Source organism: Protopterus annectens, chromosome 2.part0 (assembly GCF_019279795.1).
Source record: "Protopterus annectens isolate FY-2018-M chromosome 2.part0, PAN1.0, whole genome shotgun sequence".
Taxonomy (NCBI): domain Eukaryota; kingdom Metazoa; phylum Chordata; order Ceratodontiformes; family Protopteridae; genus Protopterus; species Protopterus annectens.
The window spans coordinates 1,233,329,220-1,233,353,088 of NC_056728.1; the positions used below are offsets into that span (position 1 = coordinate 1,233,329,220).

The 23,869-nt window shown below is 40.2% G+C and overlaps 1 protein-coding gene across 2 annotated transcripts in view; it reads right to left on the bottom strand.

The window, feature by feature from the left end:
- Positions 1-23,869, bottom strand: part of COMMD8 (COMM domain containing 8) — a 266,242-nt gene that overhangs the window by 103,207 nt on the left and 139,166 nt on the right. For both annotated transcript variants that reach the window (XM_044061407.1, XM_044061408.1), the window contains exons 2-3: positions 20,839-20,994; positions 11,198-11,350 (exon numbers count right to left, since the gene is read on the bottom strand). In XM_044061407.1, the coding sequence (XP_043917342.1) occupies positions 11,198-11,350; positions 20,839-20,994 (309 nt within the window). The remainder of the gene's footprint in view (positions 1-11,197; positions 11,351-20,838; positions 20,995-23,869) is intronic.

The following is a 23,869-nucleotide window of genomic DNA, read 5'->3' on the forward strand; positions in this document are numbered from 1 at the left end:
CCAACCGACGTCTAAGAGTTCGTCGGTTGAAGGAGGCACAGGCTAAACAGGCCGATACGTCGTGGTCTGGGCCTAAGCAAGGAAGGCAGTAAGAATGGAAATCCTTATGAGGTATTTGTTTCCCACAAGTTAAACAATTATTTACTTTGTCTGACATCGGCTGAGGTAAGAAAGAGTCCCCAGTCTTCAGTAGCTGAAATCACTGGATCTGACCGACCGGCACTTGCGAACAGCTTCTGCTTCGGGCACCGTGCGGCAAGAAAGACTGGGGAAAATGGCATCGGCTGATGCTTTTATACCCCAGACGCTCTGACGTCGGGGAAAGTGCGACATCAGCCGAGGCCAGACCCAGACTTTGGAATCCGACCGACCAAAGGGCTGCCTGAGGCAGGACAACCCATATGTTATGACTGCAGATGCATCCTTGAAGGACATCGGCAACATGACAGATTTATTCTTGTGGGGGAGGGATTGCAGAACATAGACTGGTGAGTAATGCAAAAGGTATCCCTGCCCAAATGGCAGCAGGAGGAGTAACACAGAACCTGTAAATGCTGAGCATTCCCTGCAGTTAAACTCAATGCACAGATTACAGAAAAAAAGAGGCTGAAGTATGAAATAAAAATGTGAGGGATATGGGCTTTTTCATTAATATTACTAGATAAAGTTGAAGGATATGATTCTCTGGAAAATATTACTAGATCAAGTCAAAATAAGTAGAGAAATAGGAGAACAGTTTCATGATGAAATAAAAACTAAGGGCTTTGGGGAGATTTAGATCAGATTGTGGTTTACAGATCTCCATTTAAACTCAAAGGTTTACTCTATTTACTACAGACTTTAGATTTGCAGATGATATTCCAAGGCCACTGAATCATATGACTATTCACACTTTGCCAGTAATCTTCTTCATTTTCTGCAGTTGGCCTTATTAGTAAATCCCACAGTAAAAATTATAGATACCCATCTAGTCAACTACGTTATGTTTAAAGGAAAATTGTGGGTCACACTGCATAATATGCAGGGAAATATTATTCCCGAGATATGGGAGGTCCTGAGTCATAAACCTGTCCCTCCACCATGTTTTATTTATCTACTAGTGAAGATTTAGGTCCTTGGTTCTAGCATTGGTGGAGATACTGGACTTGCAAAGATACAGCAGGTCCAATACAATCAGGCTTCTAATGGTGCAGTAAGCAAGACAGAGGTCTCCCCTGAAAAGTATACAAGGCATTGAATAAGGCAATAGAGCTTCCAGCCTCTTTTGGTAGCTCAGGGGCTGTGATTTTATTAATTAGGAACTTCTGGGCTCTATCTAACTCTGTGATCTGTTTAGTGAGATATATCCCAAAGTGGGGTATTATACTCAATAATTGGACTGATCAGTGCGGAGTATAAGGACGTGATTACCTCTTTAGACCTTGATGATATTCTTTTGCAATTAGCTGGGCTAAATAACAGGAAATTTTGACCAAAGTCATCACATGGTGGTCAAGAGAGATACCCATCAACCCATGTACCTGACTACATTTTTGTTTTGTAGTGGTATGTTATCTATACAGTATGAGGGGAGGGGATGTCTACCAAAACAGATGATACTACACCTTTTTACTATTTAGTTTGAGCCCATAATCAGTACATTAAGAGTTTACTAAAGAGAGTTCATCCTGGGTGGGTCTTGGGTATCATACGATAACTAAGAAGTGTAGCTAGGATGGGGTCAATAGTGCAGTACAGGCAACCAAGGAAACATAATGCTGCTTTAGCTGTTAGGATGGATGTGTTTATTTCAGTGCTTCAGATGTTGCAGAGGACCTGGTAGTGCTCGGAAGACAAAGAGAGAGATGAGAGGTGTCAGATCACAGAAGGGACTTTTGTTTTTTTTTTTTTTTTTTTTTTTTTTTGGCTCAACTATAATTTGAAGGATGCAGATCAGGGAGGAACAGACCTGACTCGGTTCTTTTACCTTTTTTTTTTCTTTTTGTAGCACACCATATCATGAAGTGGCATTGTGTACTAGATGAGCCAGACATGGCTCTGAAGGTTGCTTAACAAGACACCCCAGTTTACAGATATCTGTAAACTTGCTAGCCAGTGGTCTTGACTCTCAACTTGAAGATCTGAGAAGTAAATACCAAAGAGAACAGGTCTTATTAGTAAATCCCAGAAGGGACACCACTATTTGTGACTTACACTGTGTGGGGTCTTTCAGACAGTTTGTAATCCATCTTACCACATATGGGTTGATTTTTAAAGCATGTAGCTTCTGTATGATGCCAGCATAGGGTTATGCTGTCAGAGGCCTTGGTTAGGTCAAGATTTGCTATGGGCACTGCATGGCCACAATTCACAGCCTCAGAAACACTTTTGAAGAAGTTTACCAGATTAAAGAACAGGACCAACCCTTCCCAAAGCAAAAGTGTTGGAGTTAAGTCTAATAATACTCTTGGTAATGCACTTTAAGAGGTTAGTTTTAATACATTCCATGGCTTTACAGATAAAGCTTGTAAGGCTAATGGGTCTATAATTACCTTGGTCGGGTGTAAGGAAACCCTTATGAAGAGGCATCACCACTGCAGTGTGCCATGCATCAGGGACAAACCAGTCGCCAAACTTGGATTAAACAGTTTGAACATCTTAGATGCTGGCAGGAAGAGAGGTGTGCCCAAACCCTGGGAAAGGTATTTATTTAGGCATTCCCTGTGGAGAAACATGTTCCACAGAGGGAACAGTAGCCCACAGACAAATGCAGGGAAGGGGGAAATTAAGGTAGGTCATTACAACACCCCCCCCCCAAGCAGTAATGATGGCATGTGGCCCTGGGATGTCTTAATGATCCTCATCAACCCCAACCCTGTTGGAGCAAGTCCTGGAAAGATAAGAGGGGTAGGCAGACATGATGTACGGCACGGGCACTGGGATGAGGCTCATGTTTGGCTGTATAGGGCAGGGAAAATATGTTGGGTCTTCTAGTTGGTTTACTTACCTCCTGCTCAAGGAATTTTTTTACTAAGTGTAGGAATTTTTGGTCATATCCTACACTGGAGTTATTGATGTCCTATTTTACTGAAAGAAGTTATAGTCACCCAAAACAGGGAAGCAAATGCTAATTAAAAGAATTTGACATGGTCATCAGGGGATAAAGAATATACTCAGTAACAAGCAATTAGTTGACAATTAATTATTTCTAGTGTGATTTATAGTTCACTGATTTCAGTTTGCAAGCCCTTGTGGATCTACCTAGAGGTAATATATCCTTGACAAATACAGAGACTCCACCACACTTCATTGGGTCTGAAGACATGAAAAGCACAAACCCCTGGTGCAGAAGGAGTGCTCTCTGTACATCTAAAACAAAGTTTCAGTGACTATGCAGACATGGGGTTTGTCCAAACACAGGAATGCCTCAAGATCAGGCAATTTACTGTTCAGACTTCTGGCATTCAGGAGAGCCTCCTTAATTATTATCCAGCTTTGAGATTTATGTTAGATATGCTGTAATTTCCATCAACTGGATTCTGCCCAAAAAATATCACTAGGGGGCAGCGAAGGTTTATACCGCTATGCAGAACCCTTGAAACGAGAAGTGCAGGCCCATCTTTAGCAAAATAAACTGGATTGTTGAGCATCAATCCCATGGTGACACATAGGTTCATAGGTTCATACTAGGCTCTCTGCCCAAGGGCATTTATAAGCCTAGCCCAGAGTTTTGTGGCTTTCGCCACCCCTTTAGTTTGAAGGAAACTATGCCCATTATTTTGCTGTGCCTCTGTGACACTGAGGTAATCCCTGGGGTATATCTGCGATCTCCCATCCATTGGTCAAGATTTCTTTTGAACAAGGCCAGAGAGGTGCTCTGCCTCACATGTACCGGGATTTTGTTCCACAGCATAGGGAGTCTCTGGGTGATGAATCTGTCCCTCCAGCACGTCCTATTAATAACCGTGTCAAGGTTTAAGTCTCCCGCCCTTGTAATTCTGAGGGCTCTAGATTTTTTGAGGTGAAGCATGTTCATCAAATCTGGGTTTGACATGGCCTTGTATGTCAGGCACAGGTCACCTCTGAGCAAGCGGTAAGCGACTGAATAGAGCTGGAGTTCTTTCAGTCGGGCAGCATAAGACATATTTTTGAGACCCTTTATCCTTTTGGTGAGGAACTTTTGGGGCCTTTCCAGCTGCTGCAGGTATCGGGTCAGATACATTCCGAATGGGGCATTGTACTCAATCATTGGTCTGATGTGTGATGAGTACAGGGGGACGATGACCTCCCTTGATCTAGATGTGAATCCCTTCATGATCAGGTGGGCAATGTAGAAGGTCTTCCTAACTACTTTAGCAACGTGAGTGTCAAACGAAAGGTTACAGTCAACCTGGGTCCCCAGATCCCTGATAACCTCTTCTGTGCTCAGTGGATTGCCACCTATATGGCAGCTAGGGGTAACCTTGTTTTTCCCGAAGGGTATGACTATGCATTTCTTGGCGTTTAACTTCAGGCCATGGATCTGGCACCAGTTATCCATTTCTGAGAGACCCTCCTGAAGGATATCGGTGTCATATGTGTTCTCGACTATGGCGCTCAGTTTGCAGTCATCTGCAAACTTTGTCAGCCATAACCCTCCTGTGTTTGCTTGTACTTCTGAAAAGTAGACGCCTAACAAGAGTGGGCCCAGGACTGAGCCCTGTGGGACACCACTTGTGACAGGCTTTGAGTCTGACATGGCGCCAGCAACTCTGACCCTGTGGGTTCTGTCACTTAGCCAGTTTGCAACCCATCTTGTGATGTATGGGTTTACATTTAAGCTGATGAGTTTTTCAATGATACCTGAGTGGGGTATTGTGTCGAAAGCCTTTGCCAGGTCGAGGTAGGCTGTATGGACTGCCTTTCCCTCATCAATGGCCTTGGTGACTGTTTCGAAAAAGTCAACCAAGTTTAAAAGGCATGATCTGCCTTTGACAAAGCCAAACTGGGTTGGATCCAAAGTCTGCAAGTTCCCTATATCTTTATTTATGAGTTCCATTATGATCCTCTCCATAGCTTTGCAGATCAGGCTTGTCAAGCTGATGGGATGGTAATTTCCAGGGTCGGTGGAGGCACCGCCTTTGTGAAGTGGGACCACAGTTGCCATGCGCCACTCCTTGGGTACGTATCCTGAGGTGAGGCTAAGATTAAACAGCTGTCCTAACTGCGGGTTTAATTCCTCATTGAGTTCGTGGAGCACACAGCCGGGGACACCATCTGGTCCCATGGATGCTGTGTTTTTCACCTTGGAGAGAGCAGTTTTCACCTGGGCATTAGAGATGTTTGGGGGGCTACAATCCTCTGGTATAGATATCTCTCCTTTTGGGGGGGAGAAGTTTGCACTGAACCTGTCAGCCAGTATGTTGGCAATGTCTGTAGGTTCAGTAATTTTCACATCATTTTGAGCTAATTCTGAGCATATCTGGGAGTTTCCTCCCAGGTTTCTAACATAGCTAAAGAAGGCCTTATGATTGTCTTTTGAGTCCTTAGCGATTTTTCTCTCAAAATTTGCCTTGGATGATTTTATGAGAGCTCTTAGTTTTTTACTTATAATGATCAAAGGTGTCTTACCTTTTAAGGATTTTGCTCTATCTTGTAGTAGCTTCCTCCTTTTGATGTAGAGCTTGTTTATGGCTGGGGTCCACCAGACTGGACGCTTGCCTTTGGTACAAAGAGTCTTTGTTTTGTTTGGGATTGCCTGATCCATGCAGTCCTGTAGGTGCTGGTAGAAGGCATTTGCAAGTGATTCAGCGGCTTGAGTAATGTTTTCCGCTGGCTCGGGGGCCTTAAAGGAGACCACACTAGTCTTTAGAAGTGTGAAGTCGGCTTTTGAGAAGTTCTTCACTGTGGTCTTTTTTATCTCAGGTGGGGGGATGAGGACCTCCAGTGAGATTAGTTTATGATCTGATCTCACCAGTGAGGGGTATACTTCCGGTGTTGAACATTGTGATCCCATGTTCGTGATGATGAGATGAAGTATGTTTTCACCTCTTGTGGGGATGGTGACTAGTTGTTCCATGGCATTTGAGTTTATGAACTCCAGGAACCTTTGGGCTAGAGTGTTTGGGCTTGAGTAGTGATCCCAGTCTATATTAGGGTAGTTGAAGTCACCTAGTATGATGGTGTTTGGAGATACATTTATCCCCTCCAGTGTTTTCAAGAAAGCTATGTGAGGTTCCTGAGTTTGAGAGGGTGGCCTGTAACATGCTACAAATTGCAGAGCAGTCTTGCCTATGGTTAATTGCACCTGGATAGACTTCGATGCATCGTGCGTTGCCACCAACCTTGAGGTGTGGGTGTCCTTGATGAATATGGACACCCCCCTCCTTTTTTGGTGTTGTCCGGATTTTGGGACCGGAACGCATGATATGAGGTAAAACCGGATAGTGCTGGGGTGCTCTCAGGAGCCTTGAACCAGGTTTCAGTCACAGCACAAACATCGATGTTCTCCATACTGAAAAGGGCCTCGAGTGCGTGCATCTTGAGGTTGAGACTTCTGGCATTGAGCAGCATTACCCTTAGTTTTTTTCCTTTTTTGTGTTCTAGGGTGGTAGGTTTAGAATTTGAGCCTTGCCTAAAAACGGCACTATAGAGGTGGCAAGAGCCTTTGCCAATATCCGGAAGCCCAGGGGTGACAGGTGCAAGCCATCCCTTGCAAAGCAGCGTGGCTTGTCCAGCATGTCATCCCAGGCAGACAGACATTGGATCCCCTTTGAATGACACCAGAGTTTAAGCCAATTATTAAAGCTGATCATCTTATCTCTGTATTGTGTCATCATTCTTGGTGAAGGTAGGATATTGCTCAAGGTCAGGGTCATACCTGCCTGGGCTACATAATCAGAGAGCTCCTCGATGTCTCTTTTCATGTAGTCCAAGGAGGTACGTCTCAGGTCGTTTACACCAGCGTGGACAATGACTGAGTCGTACTTGTACCTGCTGTTGAGAGACCCGAGTGCTTGCGTTATGTGGCAGATTCTAGCGCCCAACAGGCAGCTTACTGTGACCTTCTCCTTACTCAATCTGGTGAGTGGGACGTCAGTGTGTCTGACTATGGAGTCACCAATGACGAGCGTGTCTGGCATTGTGTTTGGCCTTGAGGGCTGTGACTGTTTGGCACACTGACTGTGTGGTCTATGTGTTGCATGTGTTGTGTCCTGAGGTGGTAGTTGTTTGGGTGTCTGCTTTGGTGGCCTCTGCTGTTTTGGTAGATTTTTGATCAGAGCCTCCGAGTATGTCTTTGTGTGTTTATGTGTATGATTTAAAGTTGTGATAGTACTATGTGAGACTGGGTATGTGATGTGTGTGGTTACCTTCTCCTCCTGTCTGGTCTTGCCAGTCCTATGTTGAGAGAGCTCAGCCTCCAGTTTGGCTGTATAGTTGCATCTCTCGCATGTATTTGTGTTTTGCGGGAGAAGGAGAGGGTTGTCTGTGTACATGAGGCAATTGTAACATTGCCTCAATATTCCCAGGTTCACCAGCTGAGCAGGAGAGGACACTAGCAACTGATCCCTCATACTACTTCTCCCTGGAATATAACAAGCTATCTAACCAATTACTGCAGCCAATTACCTTTTCTTTGTGTCTAGGCATCATTTGAGGTGAAAGAAGAATTCCACTCAGGACTACTGTCTTACCTGTATTTGTAACGTAGTGAACGTTCTGGCATGTCTCTCTGCATACCTCTGAAGATTTTATATTGCAAGTCATTCATTTCCACATGTACCACCACCATGTTATGCTCATATTTGTTAGGAGTTAAGGTCCTTAGAGCCACTGTAATTTCACAGATCCTAGCACCTGAAAGGCAACTCACTGTAGCCCTCTTCTTCTCCAGCCTTGTAAATGACAAGTCTGTATGCCTGACAATAAAGCATGTCTACTGCTCCTCTGGTTCAAAGTGATACAATTTGTAATTTATTTGCTCAGTGTGACTCATTATGGTGAGGTGGATGAGTAGTCTAGTTTTTGCAGAAACTTAATCTTCATATTTCTAGGAATCTTTGGGAGTTAGTTTTACAGCCTCAACATAAGACACTTAGATGTGATTTGACAAGAATTGTGGTGGAGATACGTAAAGCTTAAAGAGGAAAGGGGAGGGAAAGCATCCAGATTAATTAGGTATTTACACCTCTACCAGTGTTGAAGCATAAGGCACTTTTGTAAACTGTCTTAGGAGAGAGACCTAGTGCCAAAAGGCAGGCATCTGAAGTGAAATGAACAGGTGAATTTCCACCTTTTTCACTATTTAGGCATTCTGATGAGTAATGTAAAGGCAGCACCTAGCAAATAGGATGATACAAAGTAGGGAGCATCTGAAGCTTCAGCAGTCAAAGGAAAGGAATGTCCCAATTTGATCCTTTTATGCTCACTTATATGAGTAAAGATGAGTGGTAGGGGCTACCAAACAAACAACTCTATAATAAGGGCAGACAGCTCAAGAGCCATCAAGTATAAATCAGCAACATAGACTGGCTTGGTGGACATACACTATTGTGGCTCTATGGAATACAGGGGGAAGGCAATATCATTCAAAAGCTTAATAAACACATCAAAAATCATACTTTTGTGCTTGCTGACAAAGACCAGTAAATGATGAGTGGGACAGAACTATGATGTCAAATTACTACAAGAAGCAGACAGCAAAAAATACACTGGGTTTAAAAACACAGGAATATCAACTTTGGGGAGAGAGACATTTCTTAGAGATGTCTCTGTTGCTGAATGACCTGAAACCGCCTTAAAGGAATCAGGCCCTGAACTAGCCTGACTCTCACTCTTCTGACAAGAAAGAAATCAGGGTTTAAGACCATTTATATGACAAAATGTAGTGCAGATATTTAATGAAATTACAAAAACAGGCTTAAAGAGCTTAACTAAAACAGATACAGACTGATTAAATAAACTTAAAAACATATACTAATGAAATGAAAAATCTTCACGTATCTCTGTCGTTGAATAAATTGGAACTGTAAGTAACATCAACAGCTGCCAGGATCTCTGTCATTATGTGCATAATCTGTAAAGCTGGCTTATTGCACAATCAGAACAGAGATGAGCAGTGACAAAGGCACACTCCCTGTGACAAAGGCTTGACAGATCACTAAACTGGCATCCACAGGAGATGGGGAAGAGATGCAGTGGTTTACACTTATTAATAGCCAAAACAAATCTCAGAAATGCTTAACACAGAATTAGGCAAGCAACAGATTGCTTAACAAATGAATATTGCACAAAAAAGTTTTCACAATCAGGCCCAACTATCAGAAAGGGGTGGGAGGCTGGCATAATGGTTAAGGTGTTTGCCTTAACAAATACACAGTGCAGGGTTTGATTCTCACATGGGGTAATTAGCTAGGCTTAAAATAGCCTACAATGGCAGTTAGCCTAGTACTAACCTCTGAACCTATGAACCAGAAATAAGAAACTTTTTACAGAGCTGGTACAGGAATAGTAAGTGACTTGTTCAGAATTTTACAACATGCGGGTGAAGACCGAGTCACGTCTGGAGAGAAGAATGAAGCTCATTCTCAGAGACAGCTGAATAGAAAGGTAAGCTGTGTCAGGCAGGTACAGCAGTGGTCTATGATCTATGTGGAAGGACCATTAAAAAGTAAGTAAAGGAGGTGCAATGTTCACCCTATTGTAAAAGTGTCATTTAGAATAGACTACTATTTTATAAGGATACTAGCTATAATGTCTGTAAGGCTCCTTAAATAATGTAGTCACACATGAACACAATTGACCTGAAGTCATTATAGAACTGTGGAGTGCAGAAATCCTTATCCAGCAGTATTGTGGGTTTTACCATGGCCCCACAGTTCCTTAAACTATCAGAAAGTGGGGATGCGCTAACCCTCCTGCAAAATGGAGGGGGTCATGTTTACAAAAATACTAAACCTGGAAATGTAGTGGGCTTGGATTTGGCTTTGGGAGTGTTACAAACAGGAATCCAATTCAGCCAAGAAGAAGCTTCAAGGTGACAAGCTTTGCTAATATTGGCTAAGCTATTGTGTAAACACATTTCCTAGGTGGGATTTGCTACTCAAGAGAAACACCACTGCAGTGACTGGTGACAGGCATCGCTTCTGTAAGATTTACAAAAGTCAGCCCAGTAGCACAAAGGGAGAGATACTATTAATTTCAGTTCCAGTTCCTCTTCTTCAGAAGGATAGGGTCAGACTGGGTTTCAGTACTACCTGGCAGCCTCCCCATGTGATGCCAACAGCAGCTGGTATCAGCAGTGAGTGAAGGATGCACATTTATGAATACAGGGGAGGCACACACATGGAACAACAAGTGCTCTTCCACAATAATGTCACAGTGTGTCAGATACCAAGGGATGGGACACTAGTAGGTGAAGAAGTGAAAAACAAAAGCAGTAATATGACAGCCTCGTAGGTCTGCTATCCAACCTTCATCTCTACAGGTAGCAAAGCAGTGAGTAATGAATGGCACTCTGGGTCTTGAGGTAAGCAGGGAAGGAACAGAAAAAAAGCTGCCACGAGGACAGGACAGCTGATGAGGACTGGCCTCAGTCAAGAATAGGAAGGAGACCTTCAAACATGCCCCTACGTTTTTTGCCATATCTAACCTCACTGCCTGCTAATAACCCCACCCGAGTCAATAGGCAAATGTGTTCCTCATCACCTGGGTCATCATTTGGGTGGTTTCAGTTTTTACCAGAGTACTTATTATCCCCTCTGTACGCCTGGCTTCATGACAGAAGGGGTGTGCAATGGCCTGACCATGCTGGGTGTCCTCCTATTTAACAAGGAGCATTACCAACAAGGAGTCCTGTCTGCCTGCCTCCAAGCACTGGTGGTGGTTTTTCCAGTCTTCGCAAGAGAAATTGCACCACCTAGTCTGCTCAGTGAGCCTTGCTTCAATCCCTCTTCCCAGGGAGAAGTAAGTAGGCCACCCCTTCATACCTCTCCCACCCAGCCCGGCTCCTACAATGCCAAGGTTGCTAATCAAACCCAAGTCACCTGGGTCACAGTCAGAACTTCATTTCTCTGTGCCACTGAGGCAGACAAAGTGCTCTTACATGTCTAAGTCAGTACTGAAGTCCCCAGAAATGATTCAGTCACTGAGCACTAAGGTACATAAACGAATGTGCAGAGACAGAAAGCTAGACAAACTCATCATGAGCACTCTTTACTGTTAATGCATAACTCTTTACCTTCAGTTGCCAGTCAAAATCCTCTAAGTGAGCAGAAGAAATAGCATTTGTTTTCTCAACTAGAGCCAGTCGGATCTCCTCCTTTCTGACTTTCAGGCACTTCATTATCTCTTCGTGATGACTTGAGCTCAAGCCACTTAACTGCTGAAGGATCTAAAACAAAGTAAACAAATACATGCAACTACATTTAAAGAAGCAATAAATGGAAAGCACAAAAATTACTATAAACATCTTATTTAATGGACTCTGTTTATACTAACAGCAGTAGATACAATAAGTAATAACTAAAAGGATGCAAGGTGCAAACCACAATATACATGCAGGATAATGAAATGCAACAAAACAATCAGCTATGAAAAGACACAATATGTCTGTATGACTATATTTATATGCTGTCTAAATATATCTGTAAATTAACAACATGAAGAGTCAGCATTTCAGCATAGCACAACAGTTTAGTTCTTTGTGACTGCACTCTTTTCAAATAACTTACATTCAGAGGCGTACTGCAAAGTAACATGGTTCCTAAACTCCTTCTCTGGAAAGTTTATGAATAATCTGTGTGTAAGCAAAACAAGTTCAGGAATTAACCCAAAAGTAGCTGGAAATTAGATAGACATGGTGCTGGAAAGGCATAAAAGTACCACTCTAGGTACATACACATTAATATCTTTAAAAAGGGGGAAAGAACATTAAAAAGGGGTGCTTCTGTGCCACCTTCATGGCATAGATAGGTAATAAAGTGTATAGTCAGATATCGGTACTTTTCCGTTAACGGGGCAACAGCTTTACAACACATTTGTTTCACTTGAGATTAGACAATTCTGAACACATTTTAAAATGAGTAAGGCTTTCATGTGTTTGCCTCTCTCTCTCTGAGGTACTGCTGTTCCTTTACCCAGAATGTAAATCACGTGTTTGCTTTACACGAGGAACAGCTCCGTATTTTGCAGGTAGCCGGACAGCCGAGGATTAATTTAGACTAGACGCTTCTCTTCTTCCAATATGGTCACAGAAAGAATCTGACAGGAGCCTAATACTCAATGGTGTTTACTAGCAGTTTAACAAATTATCTACCCGTTAGCCTCAAAGCTCTGCCAATAAAATTATTGTTACACATACTTACATATTCGTTTGCAACTGAACGTACCCTGCTATGTGTAAAATTTCATGTGTAGGCAAATTAAGCTGACCTGATGCAAATTATTGCCGATGAATAGGAATTTGCAATGCAGTGTTAAACTTTTATAGTCATGAAGCGTGTTTCTGTTACGTTCTTAAATTGTACTCCCTTTGCATTTAGCAAACCATTACATTATTGGGTTCTATATTTTGCATGTTAGCAACAGTATATTTCATGCTTGACAACAATCGTTGGTTCTTAATCTAATTGTCTACTACCTTTCTTCAGAACTAACAAGTTTGTTTTCAGTTTAAATACAATTGTGCCAAATAACCAACATTTACTTTTTTAGACAATGGTTAAATAATCATTTAAACCAAAAAAAAAAGTTTTTCCTACGTAAATCCCAGCATCACGTTTGCATGTATGCCTCCCTTTCAGAAACCCTGACAGTTTCTTTGTTTTCTCTTTTAATTTAATTCAAATGTCCTTTTCAGAATATTGCAATAAATCTGTGCAGATTATTTTGATCTTATGCAAGCAACATCTTGCCATACAAAATACAGCTGTCATTACAACACCATTAACAAGGGCAAGAAAGCTGTTGCCCCGTTAACGGAAAAGTACTCAGATATCTAGCTAACACTTACTAATTGGCTGAGCACTGAAGAAGTCTGCCAAGTGGGAATGGAAGTGAACTGCTAATGTGGCTCTACCATCCCAAGGAAGGGCATTTTGGTGGAGTCCCCCAAAACAGCTCCATCTAGAAGAAGGCCAAGTACTACAGCCTCCTGCAACTTGAGACTCAAGAGGTAAGAGCACAGCAAACAGTGCACAGATACAAGCACATTGCAGCCTTCCAAAAGCAGGTGCTCATAATGGATCCAGCAAAGTGGGCAATGCAATGCGCTTTCCATCAAGCAGAGGGAGGTATTAAGTGCTCAACAAAGTCTGATGGATGACTCTCTCGGAATCTTACCACTCCTGTACTCGAGAGGAATAAATGGGCCACTAGTGGTAGGACCTTGATGGTGTCGAGTGAAATGAAAATATTAAGAAACAACATTTCAAGATCAGCAGATAGCATTTTCTCTAATAACTAAATTTTATTTTCCTATTTGCAAACAGAGAAGCATCACTTCAGAACTGTTATACTGTCAGTCTGAAAGAACACTTAACTAGCAGTCTGAACATTTGACCTTTTATGGCCAATTGTAACAGGCTGGGCTTATGTTATCTTAAGGTTTTTGATCATTACAAAGATGTCACTTAATTTTAATTGAGTATTCATATTTTTTTAAAGAAATAAACATATTTTTACATCAAATGTTCTTAAAACTTTGAATAGTTTGTCTTACATAAGTTTCATCTAAAATAAATGTGTGATATAGTCTATTATACAACGACCCCCCCCCATTAATATTCCAAAACGTGCACTCTGATTGGTCAGCGTGCATGCTGTAAATCAGAGTTATAGTAATGGAAAAAGGTCCGTTCGCCGGACTTTTTCCATTAGTATAACTCTTTTTTTTTTTTTTTTACAGCAACAGAGAACGCAAGATCTTTGTTGCTTTTTACAACCTGTCTCGCTATGTTAAACGAGTTTAACATAGCGAGACAGTTTTTAAAAAAGCAATGGAGATTCTCTTTGCTTTTTTTTTTTTTTTAAAGCTGTCTCGCTATGTAAAAAGCAACGGAGATCTTGCTTTCTCCGTTGCTTTTGCCCACAGCTCTGATGCACTGCGTAAGCATACGCATGCGCAGTACATCAGAACTGCTGCAGAATACCGGGCAGCAAGGAGGCATTATACAATGCCATTATTTAAGAAAAGTAATTATTTTTTTCTTAAATAATGTCATTGTATAATAGCAATAACCCACTTCTGGGTGTGAGTAATGCTGGATTTACCCACGGTTGTCTTTGTTTGGCCACTCGGGCTTCGCCCTCGTGACCAAACCACACCAACCGTGGGTAAATCCAGCATTACCCACACCCAGGAGTGGGTTATTGCTATAGTAGTGCAGGTTTGGTAAAACAATAAATAATGACACATTTGGGCTTGCAAAAACAATGAATTTGCATTTAAGACAAGTTACATATGTACGGACATACAGTTACTTAAGAAAAAAAAAATCAGGAGACTCATATTTCAGCTCTACTTTGCAAATCACAAATAAACATTACTTATAGGTGATCCAAAACAGTCTTATATAAAAGATGCATTGGGTGATACTAGACTAGTTGCATTAAAACATCAGGTGTCATTACACATTTTTTTTTTTTTTTTTAGATCTGTCTTTGGTCTTGAAATTTGTACCATCACAAATACAGCCTTTCTGCTATCTAAAGCAGAGATTGACAGAAAAATAATACAACAGCAATTGTTACAAATAATTCAGTCTGAGGTTACAAAACAGTAAGCAATAATGAGCACACAATACCATCTTTGATAAACTAGCTGTATCAACTTATCCTGTGTCACGGGACATGCCACACTGACCACTCAAATCTATTATAGAATTACTTTTTAAGTCATGATGGGATTTGAAAACACATTTACACTACAATGGTCATGCACATACAGGGGTGCAAACAATGACTGTTAGATGATTTGGGAAAGCAATGTGGAAGGGCTTGCACGCCTTCATTACTTATCTAAATTGTAATACTTTTGATATTAGGTTTATTGCTTGATTTGATTTACATATCATTGTTTTTTGGGTATTTTCACTAAATCTGATGATGGCGCTATGTCTAATAGTTTGTTTAGGAAACCTTTCCATAGGAATGCTTTATTGCAGGTCAATAGTTGTCATCCTAAACATATGCTTAAAAGCATCCCTACATTACAGTTATGTTTCAAAAGCATATGTAGTGAAGGTGAGGTTTATGTGGCAGAAGTTAAACAGTTGACATGGAGATTTGTACTGAGTCGATAAGGTGGCATCGATTCAAAGGGAGGTGGGTGCTCAATCTGGGGAGAGTATTTTGCAATATAAAAATAAGGAGAGTAGTGAACGTGTTGATAGTTTTATTTTCACATACATTTCTTTATTAGAACAGTCATTAATAAATACTAGCATCTGGTGGCTCAGGATAAATTTTTTGAAAATAGTGTTTCTCCGACTTGTAAATTGGCATATCAGAAAGACAAGGCCCTATTTTTTTTTCATATTAAGTCTAAACCTACTAGTAAGACAGTGGGTTAGCAATTGTGGAGATGTTCTCCATGTGGGAATTGTGTTTACTGTGACACTGTTGTTAAGGTCTACTATTTTACTACTATCAATGCCAACAAAATATTTGAAATACGGGAACTGATAACTTGTGTTACTCAATGGGTTGTTTATTTTTATTTATTTATTTTTTTTTGTTTGCTTGTTTGTTTTATGTAGGACAAGCAACTCTTCCTTGGAAAATTTGGATAGCAGTACATTTAAGTGATATTAGATGTCAAAAGGAGAGAAGCCCACTTTATAAACACCCTTTACAACATTCATGAGCACATTTTACATTTACTGGCATTGATAGAGTGTCAATAATGCAACCAAACAGTTTCAACATAGCTTATTAAATCATAAAAAAGATGAATTCTTTCTTTGTGTGCTTTGCTGAAACCTGGGCTAAATTAAGAATTTTAAATGCATAATTTAAAGTTTGATTATAACATTTAACGCAACTTAGTTACTTCTATGTTTTAATGTATTTATGCTTTAAGTCCACTAGAGGTCAGCATTTCAACATGCATATCATCAGTTGTTCATGCCAAAGATTTTTGTATAAAAGGAAGAAGTTTATTTTCCCACCACACTGACAAAGCTTTTGCAAAACCAGGGTTCATGGTCTGCTGTATGGATTTATGCCATTCTTAAATTTGGATACTCTGTCTACATCGAGTGCTGGTGTGTGTTGTCATTCTTTTATAGACACTGTACATAAATGCATATTTATATATATATATATATATATATATATATATATACATAAGTTAATAATTTGCAGTTTGAATGTTTCAAACAGTGATGCACACAGTCATTTGTAAATGCATACTGGCTTTTGGAGGGAACCAACATTGTTGTGAGTTTCATGGTCCCTGTGCCTTTTTAGAACTTAGTCTTCCAACATTTCTAGTTAGAAAGGCCAAGCTCTAGATGAAATCCTATACCATTTTTTCATTGTCTGATATCCCAATTGCCTGTTCTACTTTAATTCATGCCTCAACTCCTTGAGGACTTGCATTTATGTGTTAAATAAATAATCTTTCATCTTGGACCCCCCCACCAGAAGTTCTATTATCTCCCATCATCACCGCAGAGCAATAACTAAACAAAAGCCTGTCAGATCACAAAAATAATCAGTGACACTTCATAGCTAACCGCATTATCTCTGGAATATATTATGACGGAAAAATCGCATGCAAGTATCCTTGCATTTTAGAAATGGTGGCCAAGCTGAATTAATGAGGAAGAAAAATGAAAGGAAATTCGAAAAAGAACAATTGTGCAAGTTACCCAATATAAACTATTTAACTGTGACAAACTTACCATATCAGTAGATTCTTGATAATAGGATCACACGGTAGGAAAATAATTTTGATTGGGGCTAGAGTCAACAGGTTACTGTCAGTCCAGATTACAGCCATTAGTGGACCTCAGTCTTCAGCCAAACCACTTTAGTAACAGCATGACACTGTGAGCACAAGAAGGTGCAGTTAAACCCATGGCCATTAGAATGAGGTTGTCTACAAATCAAAGTGAAACCAAACATCCTGCTTTTCTTCTTCTTCTTGGAGCTCCAGGAGAGGCTGGAGGAAGCAAAGTTCCCAAATAACATACTGTTAAATGTTCCAGGAGAAGGACCCATAAGAGTTCAAAGATTCAAAGAAACTTTATTGTCATTTAGGACCACACAAGTGCAGCCTAAATGAAATTACAAATGTCAGCTCACGAGAGAAATGCAATGCAAATAACATAGAGACAGACAGTGGTATCAAAGAATAACATAACAAAGAAAATAACAACACTTACGACATGCAAGAGGTAGTTCACATTAAATAAACATTCAATACCCATTATCCAGAGATAAATAATAAATAAATACCCACCACCAAACCAATACACTGGTAAGATAGAGAATATAGCAGCTGTTTAGTTACCATATTGCACTTGTTAATCTTAGACGTGACTCAGCATAGCCATCATACTGCATAACAGTAAAGCTGGCGGTAATTGCTCAGAGCAGCAGGATTAAATGGAAAAAAGAGGCTTCAATGTATCAGGTATTATGGTTCGTGTCCGTATTAATAAGTCATTTACCTCAGGGAACTACCACTTTGAAAATACACCCCTAAGGGCTACCCAAGTTGTTCTGGATTTGGGAACTTTATGTGGACACTAATTTCAACCAACATGTGTCCATTATCATAAGAAAGTATTCTATGTCACGAGTGGAGTTCCACAAGGATCGGTCCTGGGTCCTATCCAGTTTGGGAATCTACTTCTCAGAAGTCCACGCCAACACGGAGGGGCTCTGGCTGGCCAAGTTCACTGACGATTGCAAGCTGGGAGCCATTATTAACTCCCCAAGTGATGTTGACATCCTACAGAAAGGCCTCACTGAGATCAACGACTGGTGTCAAAACCATGGCCTTAAGCTTAATGCCAAAAAATGCATCATCACTCCCTTTGGGAAAAACTCAGTTCCCACTAATTACCACACTGATGGTAGCCCACTGAACACTGAAGGCGTTATAAGAGATCTGGGGACACAGGTTGACAGCAACCTCTCCTTTGACCATGACATTGCCACTGAGGTCAGGAAGTCCTTCTGTGTGGCACATCTCATTGCCAAGGGTTTTGCATCCAGGAAGAAAGAGGTCATCATACCTCTCTACTCTTCCCTCTTTAGACCAATCATCAAGTATAATGCCCCATTTGGTATGTACCTCACTAAACACCTGCAACATCTAGAAAGGCCACAAAAGTACCTCATGAAGAGAATCCTAGGCCTTAAACACATGCCCTACATGGACAGACTCAAAAGACTCCAGCTTTTCTTTGTCTCATATTCTTTTAAGAGTCTATTAAGAGTCTATCTCTACTTGACTTACAAATCCATGTCTGACTGACCCCTGTTAGAAATGTTACACCTAAAGAAATCCCAATCCCTCTGCACCACACACTCCATGGACCTCAACCTCATTACCACAATCAACAGAACATGCTGGAGGGACAGGTTCATAACCCAGATACTGCCCATGCTCTGGAATAGACTTTCCATACATGTCAAGGAGAGCACCTCCATGACGCTTTTCAAAAGAAATCTTGATGAGTGGATGGGAAATAGAAAGTTCACACCGGGGATCACTCCAGTGGCTCTACTTGATACAGGCACCGGAAACCAATGGCGGCATGATGCCAGGACACTTCAATAGGCTAGGCTTGTAAAGGCACCAGGGCTATTGGTCTAGCACACACCTATGAACCTATGTTGCACAGCTTTTTAAAAAATGGATAGTGTCTAAATCTGAAGATGTCACTGTCCTCCTTTATTCAGCCTTCATTAAGCTAATCATTGAGTATAATGCCTTCTTTGGCATGCATCTGTCCAGACATATGAAACAACCAGAATGCCCGCAGAGATACCTTATTAAATGGATACAGGGCCTAAATAATGCATCCTGCATGGACTGACTCAAAGTCCTGTCACTATACTGAGTATCCTATCGACTGCTAAGATGTGACCTGTGTCTGGCACACAAGTTATCTTCCAACCCAAGACTGATGAATTTACTGCACATCAGCAAGTCAAATGGCATTAGAAATATGATGGTCTAAGGATAGTAAAGTTGTGCAAAAACTTACCATGAGAGTAGATGTCCTACTTTTCACTGTTGCAGTACTCTTTGCAAAAGTGATACCCTGCCAAGGATAGCTGTACATCTAACTAGCATACAAAATCTTTGGGTCCTTCATATACTCGAAGTGCCATAGAAGCGCCAAATCCTCAGAAATGAACTGACCTAGGAGAAAAGGAACAGTCTAGGAAGAACAAATGATTACATGTACATTCAGAAAGAAGGAAAAAGAATGACCCATTGGAGAGAGAGAGAGCAAGAAAAAAACGGGGAAACAGGGAGGGACTAAACACTTCAACAGTGAAAAGTATTACTTCTGTTGTTATGGCAAGTTCTTACACAACTGCACTATGGCTGTCCTTTATCACTGCTGCACTACTCCTTGCAAAAGGGAGTGTTCTGAAGCTACTGGAACAGAGGAAGGAGGGAGAAGCAGCAGAGGACCTCCTCCAAAATCCCACTGAAGATGGACCTGGCAAATCCTGTTCCAGACTAGAAACAACATCCAAATTAAAGTGCTTAGTAAAAGTATAAAAGGCCAAGTAATAGCTTCAATAATGGATCTAGCATCAAAAACCTTAAAAAAGCTCCAAAAGAGGCACCTGCCCTAGCAGAATAATGAACAGAAACAGAAAGCTGCTTGCTATGAAAAGAAAAACAAAACAAAATAGCTTTTGAAATCCAAGAAAAGATAGTTTGTTTAGAAACAGCTAAACCCAATTTCTTGGCTTGAAAAGAAATAAAAAGTTGCTCAGATTTTCAATTATCTTTAGTTGTATCTAACTAATATCAGAGCAGCCCATGCAAATCAAAAGAAGAGAGAACCATCTCACTGTTTTTTTTGAGAAGAGGGAAAAGGAGTAAGATGAATAAAGACAAATTCACTGACACTTTAGGCATAAAAGGAGGACTGGTTCAAAGAATCGCTCCCAATTGGAGGAGGTCAGAAAAGATAACAAAAAGGAACATTAGGAAGAAATCCGTAGGGATCCTGTGCAAGAAATAAAGTCCAGAAAGTTTAAGATTTGTGCATACAATTATTGCCATATGTATTATTATACCAGGGTAAAGTTCAGAGGATTTTCCTCAGGTAGATAATAAACACTGCACAGATGTAATAAGGAACGGCAAGGAGAAGGGGAACATTTTGGGGGAATGTAATGAGTTGATGGAGTTTAAGTTTCACACAGAGTACTCTGGCAGAAATGTGGAGGGAACAAATGGAAGTGATTTTTAAGATGTGATAAAGAATCTGAACTGCCTAGGCATAAAAAGGTCCAAGTTCAATGCGCCTGGTGGCCATAAAAAGCAATGGAAATCAACATTTAAACCAGTTTGTAAAATTATTCACTGTGTGTGTGGGTGAGCTTACACTGTGGTCTGCAAATGCAGGTTTCCGGCTTTTTTTTAACCCCCTTTTTTCTTTTCATAACAAACTCTACTCCAGCAGTTACTGGTACAATGCTTAACCAAGATGGCATATTAAAAGTTAAACGGCTCATGAAGACCTGCTGTGATGCATCTCCCTGATAAACAATATATACATCCTACGAATCACAGTCCTTTACATCTGCTAGGTTTATGTAAGTACAGAGCGTATTAAAAAACACAGTTCAGATACCTTAACCCATTTCTGAAGTCCTTCAAAGAAAAATATATACCTGTTCATCTGACAACTGTGCACTGACAGCAGTTTCAAAAAATGATACTGTCTCATCGATTATCTCCAACCATTCTGTCAGGTTATAGATGCTACCATAGTCCTGGAATCGAGGAAGTGCACGGCCACAAACAGCATCAATTATTTTGTGGAAGAACTAAAAGAAGGAGAGAACATAAATGTGTGAAGACACCAGTGAATAAGGTACTGTGACCTGTAACTGTTGCATCAACATTGTGACTCAGTTTACATGATGACAACAATCCCTTAGAAGTGGAAATGTCACCTGTGTTTGTGCCTATAAAACCTATCAACACAGAGAAGCCTACTGACTATAGTGAAACGTAAAAAGAATCCAGTAAGAGACAAAGGCATTCCTGCTTCCAAGTCTACTACGTCATTCAGAACTGCATAAAAATACAACAAACAAGGCACCGCTGAAAAGAAATTCTACAGCTGTGTTGTCACTCAGACCTGTAAAACACTGTCTAACTGCTGCACAACTTGGACATTTAAATGGGAAATTAAATGGAGGACGCAATGCAATAAATTAAAATGACAAGATCTAAACAAACTATTACAATAACATGTTTTAAGAAAATTAGCATTAATGACAAAATTTAAATAAACTGATGCACTTGCTCTCTTAAATAAATATTTAATTTGTTACCCACGAGTTGCTCAGGGAGGTGCTTCAAAATTCAAATCAGTAAGTGCATTATGTGCCACGAACAAACATATGTATGGCTATAAATATAAAAAATATTCATGATAACAATTAAGATAACAGCTACAACAAAATTACGCTTACAGTATTTTTGTTTTAACTGCAAATGTACAATTACCTGGAATGTCTTCTCAAACAGACTATAAAGCAATCTTGAAGCCTTTCATGACCTGGTAATTATCAGATAATGTACAGAATTAGAGTAGATGAGGACCATTAAGTGTGGTAGCATAAAAAAATCTTTTAGATATTGCAGTACCTGACTGTTTGAAGTCTTATATGTATGAAGTTCAACCAAGAAAGCAATACACAAGAAAACAAGTTTCTATGTTCATAAAGCAGCAAACAGTCATACTGTCATGTTCTCACCATGATGCACAGACATTAAACCCAATTCTTTGAAAAACAGAGCACCTTTTTATATGGTCAGCTTCTAGACCAGGGGTGTTCAACCTTTTGGCTTGCCAGGGCCGCATTGAGTGAAGAGAAATTCTCTTGGGGCCGCATATAAAATATATCATATAGTTAACTCTTTCACTGCCGCGGGCGACCAAAGTCGACCTCCTGGCTGTACTGTAGGTGCATTCAAACAATGAGTATGTAATAAATGCCTAATATTTGCCTTACAATTCTAATTCTTATTCTAATTCTCTAATCTAACAGTTATCTCTAATATCTTAGTTAATATATATATATATATATATATATATATATATATATATATATTTATTTATTTATTATTTATTTATTTTTTTTTACAAATAAACAGATATTCACTACAGCACAAGCATTTCTCACTGGGAAAACCACTCCAGCAGTCCAACTACATAAAATGTCAACATTAGCAGCCCTACAATACTATAATACACAAAAATAAGCCAACAAATTTGCAATAAAGTAAAGAATTCACATTACTGACTTAATAAAGCAATTCTAAATAAGCTACAAGATGGTCTCACCCAAACAAATGACTGGTGCCAGAAACATGGCCTCAAGCTAAATGCAAAAAATGCATCATCCCCTTTGGGGAGAGTGATGTCCCCACAAATTATCACATTAATAACAATGTTGTAAGCACGCAATCAGTTGTGAGGTGCTTGGACACCCAAGGTTGATAGAAACCTAACTTTTGACCACCATGATGTCTCAGGTATACGGAAAGCTTTTTACATGGCCCATCTCATTAGTAAGGGTATCTCATCCAGGGACAAGGTGGTCATAACATCCCTCTATTCTTCCTTTATAAGAGTCATTACGGAGTGCAAAGCCTCATCAAAACACCCTGCCAAAAGAAAGACTACAACCATTTCTGACAAAAAGGTCAAAGGACTAAGTTCACTTAGTTATCCAAACAGAATAAAAAGCTTCTTGCTTTCCTCTGTCTCTCACTGGCCCCTATAAATTTCATCTCTGGCTTGCTTTCCAGGCTAAGAAAGATCCTGCCTTAAGAGACTTCCTCCACCTCAGAAATACTGGTTATACTTATAATGCTCACTACAAAGACCACAGCCTTCACTGCAACATAAACAAGCCACTCTGTATGTACAGGTTCTTGATACAAAAACTTCAACTTCTGTAAAAAGTTTCTCATTATCAAACAATGTAGTTTAGCAACACGACAACTGGATGGATAGTCATACATGTACTCCTTGAGTAAGTAGCATAGCCTTCATCAAACCAGATGGAAAATCCACATACTAAACTTTCCTAGCTGGTTGGCTAAGATCTAGTATTGGTTACTCAAGTCTACTTGCCCAAGAAGAGGAGCCAATTTAACTAAGAATTCCATTTGCAAAAATATATTCAGTATACATATTAAATCTCTCTCTCTCTTTCTCTCTCTCTCTCTCTCTCACACACACACATACACACAGAGCCCCTACATCTAAATAGGCAACCTAAGTAATCACATGACACACATTCACTGAATGAAATTGTCTGGAAGTAAAAATATCTGGAAAAAAAATAATACTAGAGATGGACTCATCCAACTAATTTCCCACCACCAAAAGGAGCATCAATAAATTAGCAAACAGCTGCTCAGCAAAAAGTAAATCAATAAGAAATTTATAAACTCTCCAAGATCATACTACATACTGGAGTAAACATATAACTTCCCTCCAATCTACAGCCATTTGACATTCAGACATTTTAATTTGTGCAGAAGTTATTCACAGACTGACAGTTTACTGAGCTGTCACATTAGCACTCTATGCTTACGTCCGAACCAATGATGCATACTTGTCAATTCCAAAAGAATTAAAGTAGCTTAATAAGAAGGTTATTTGCAAGACTACATGGCAGT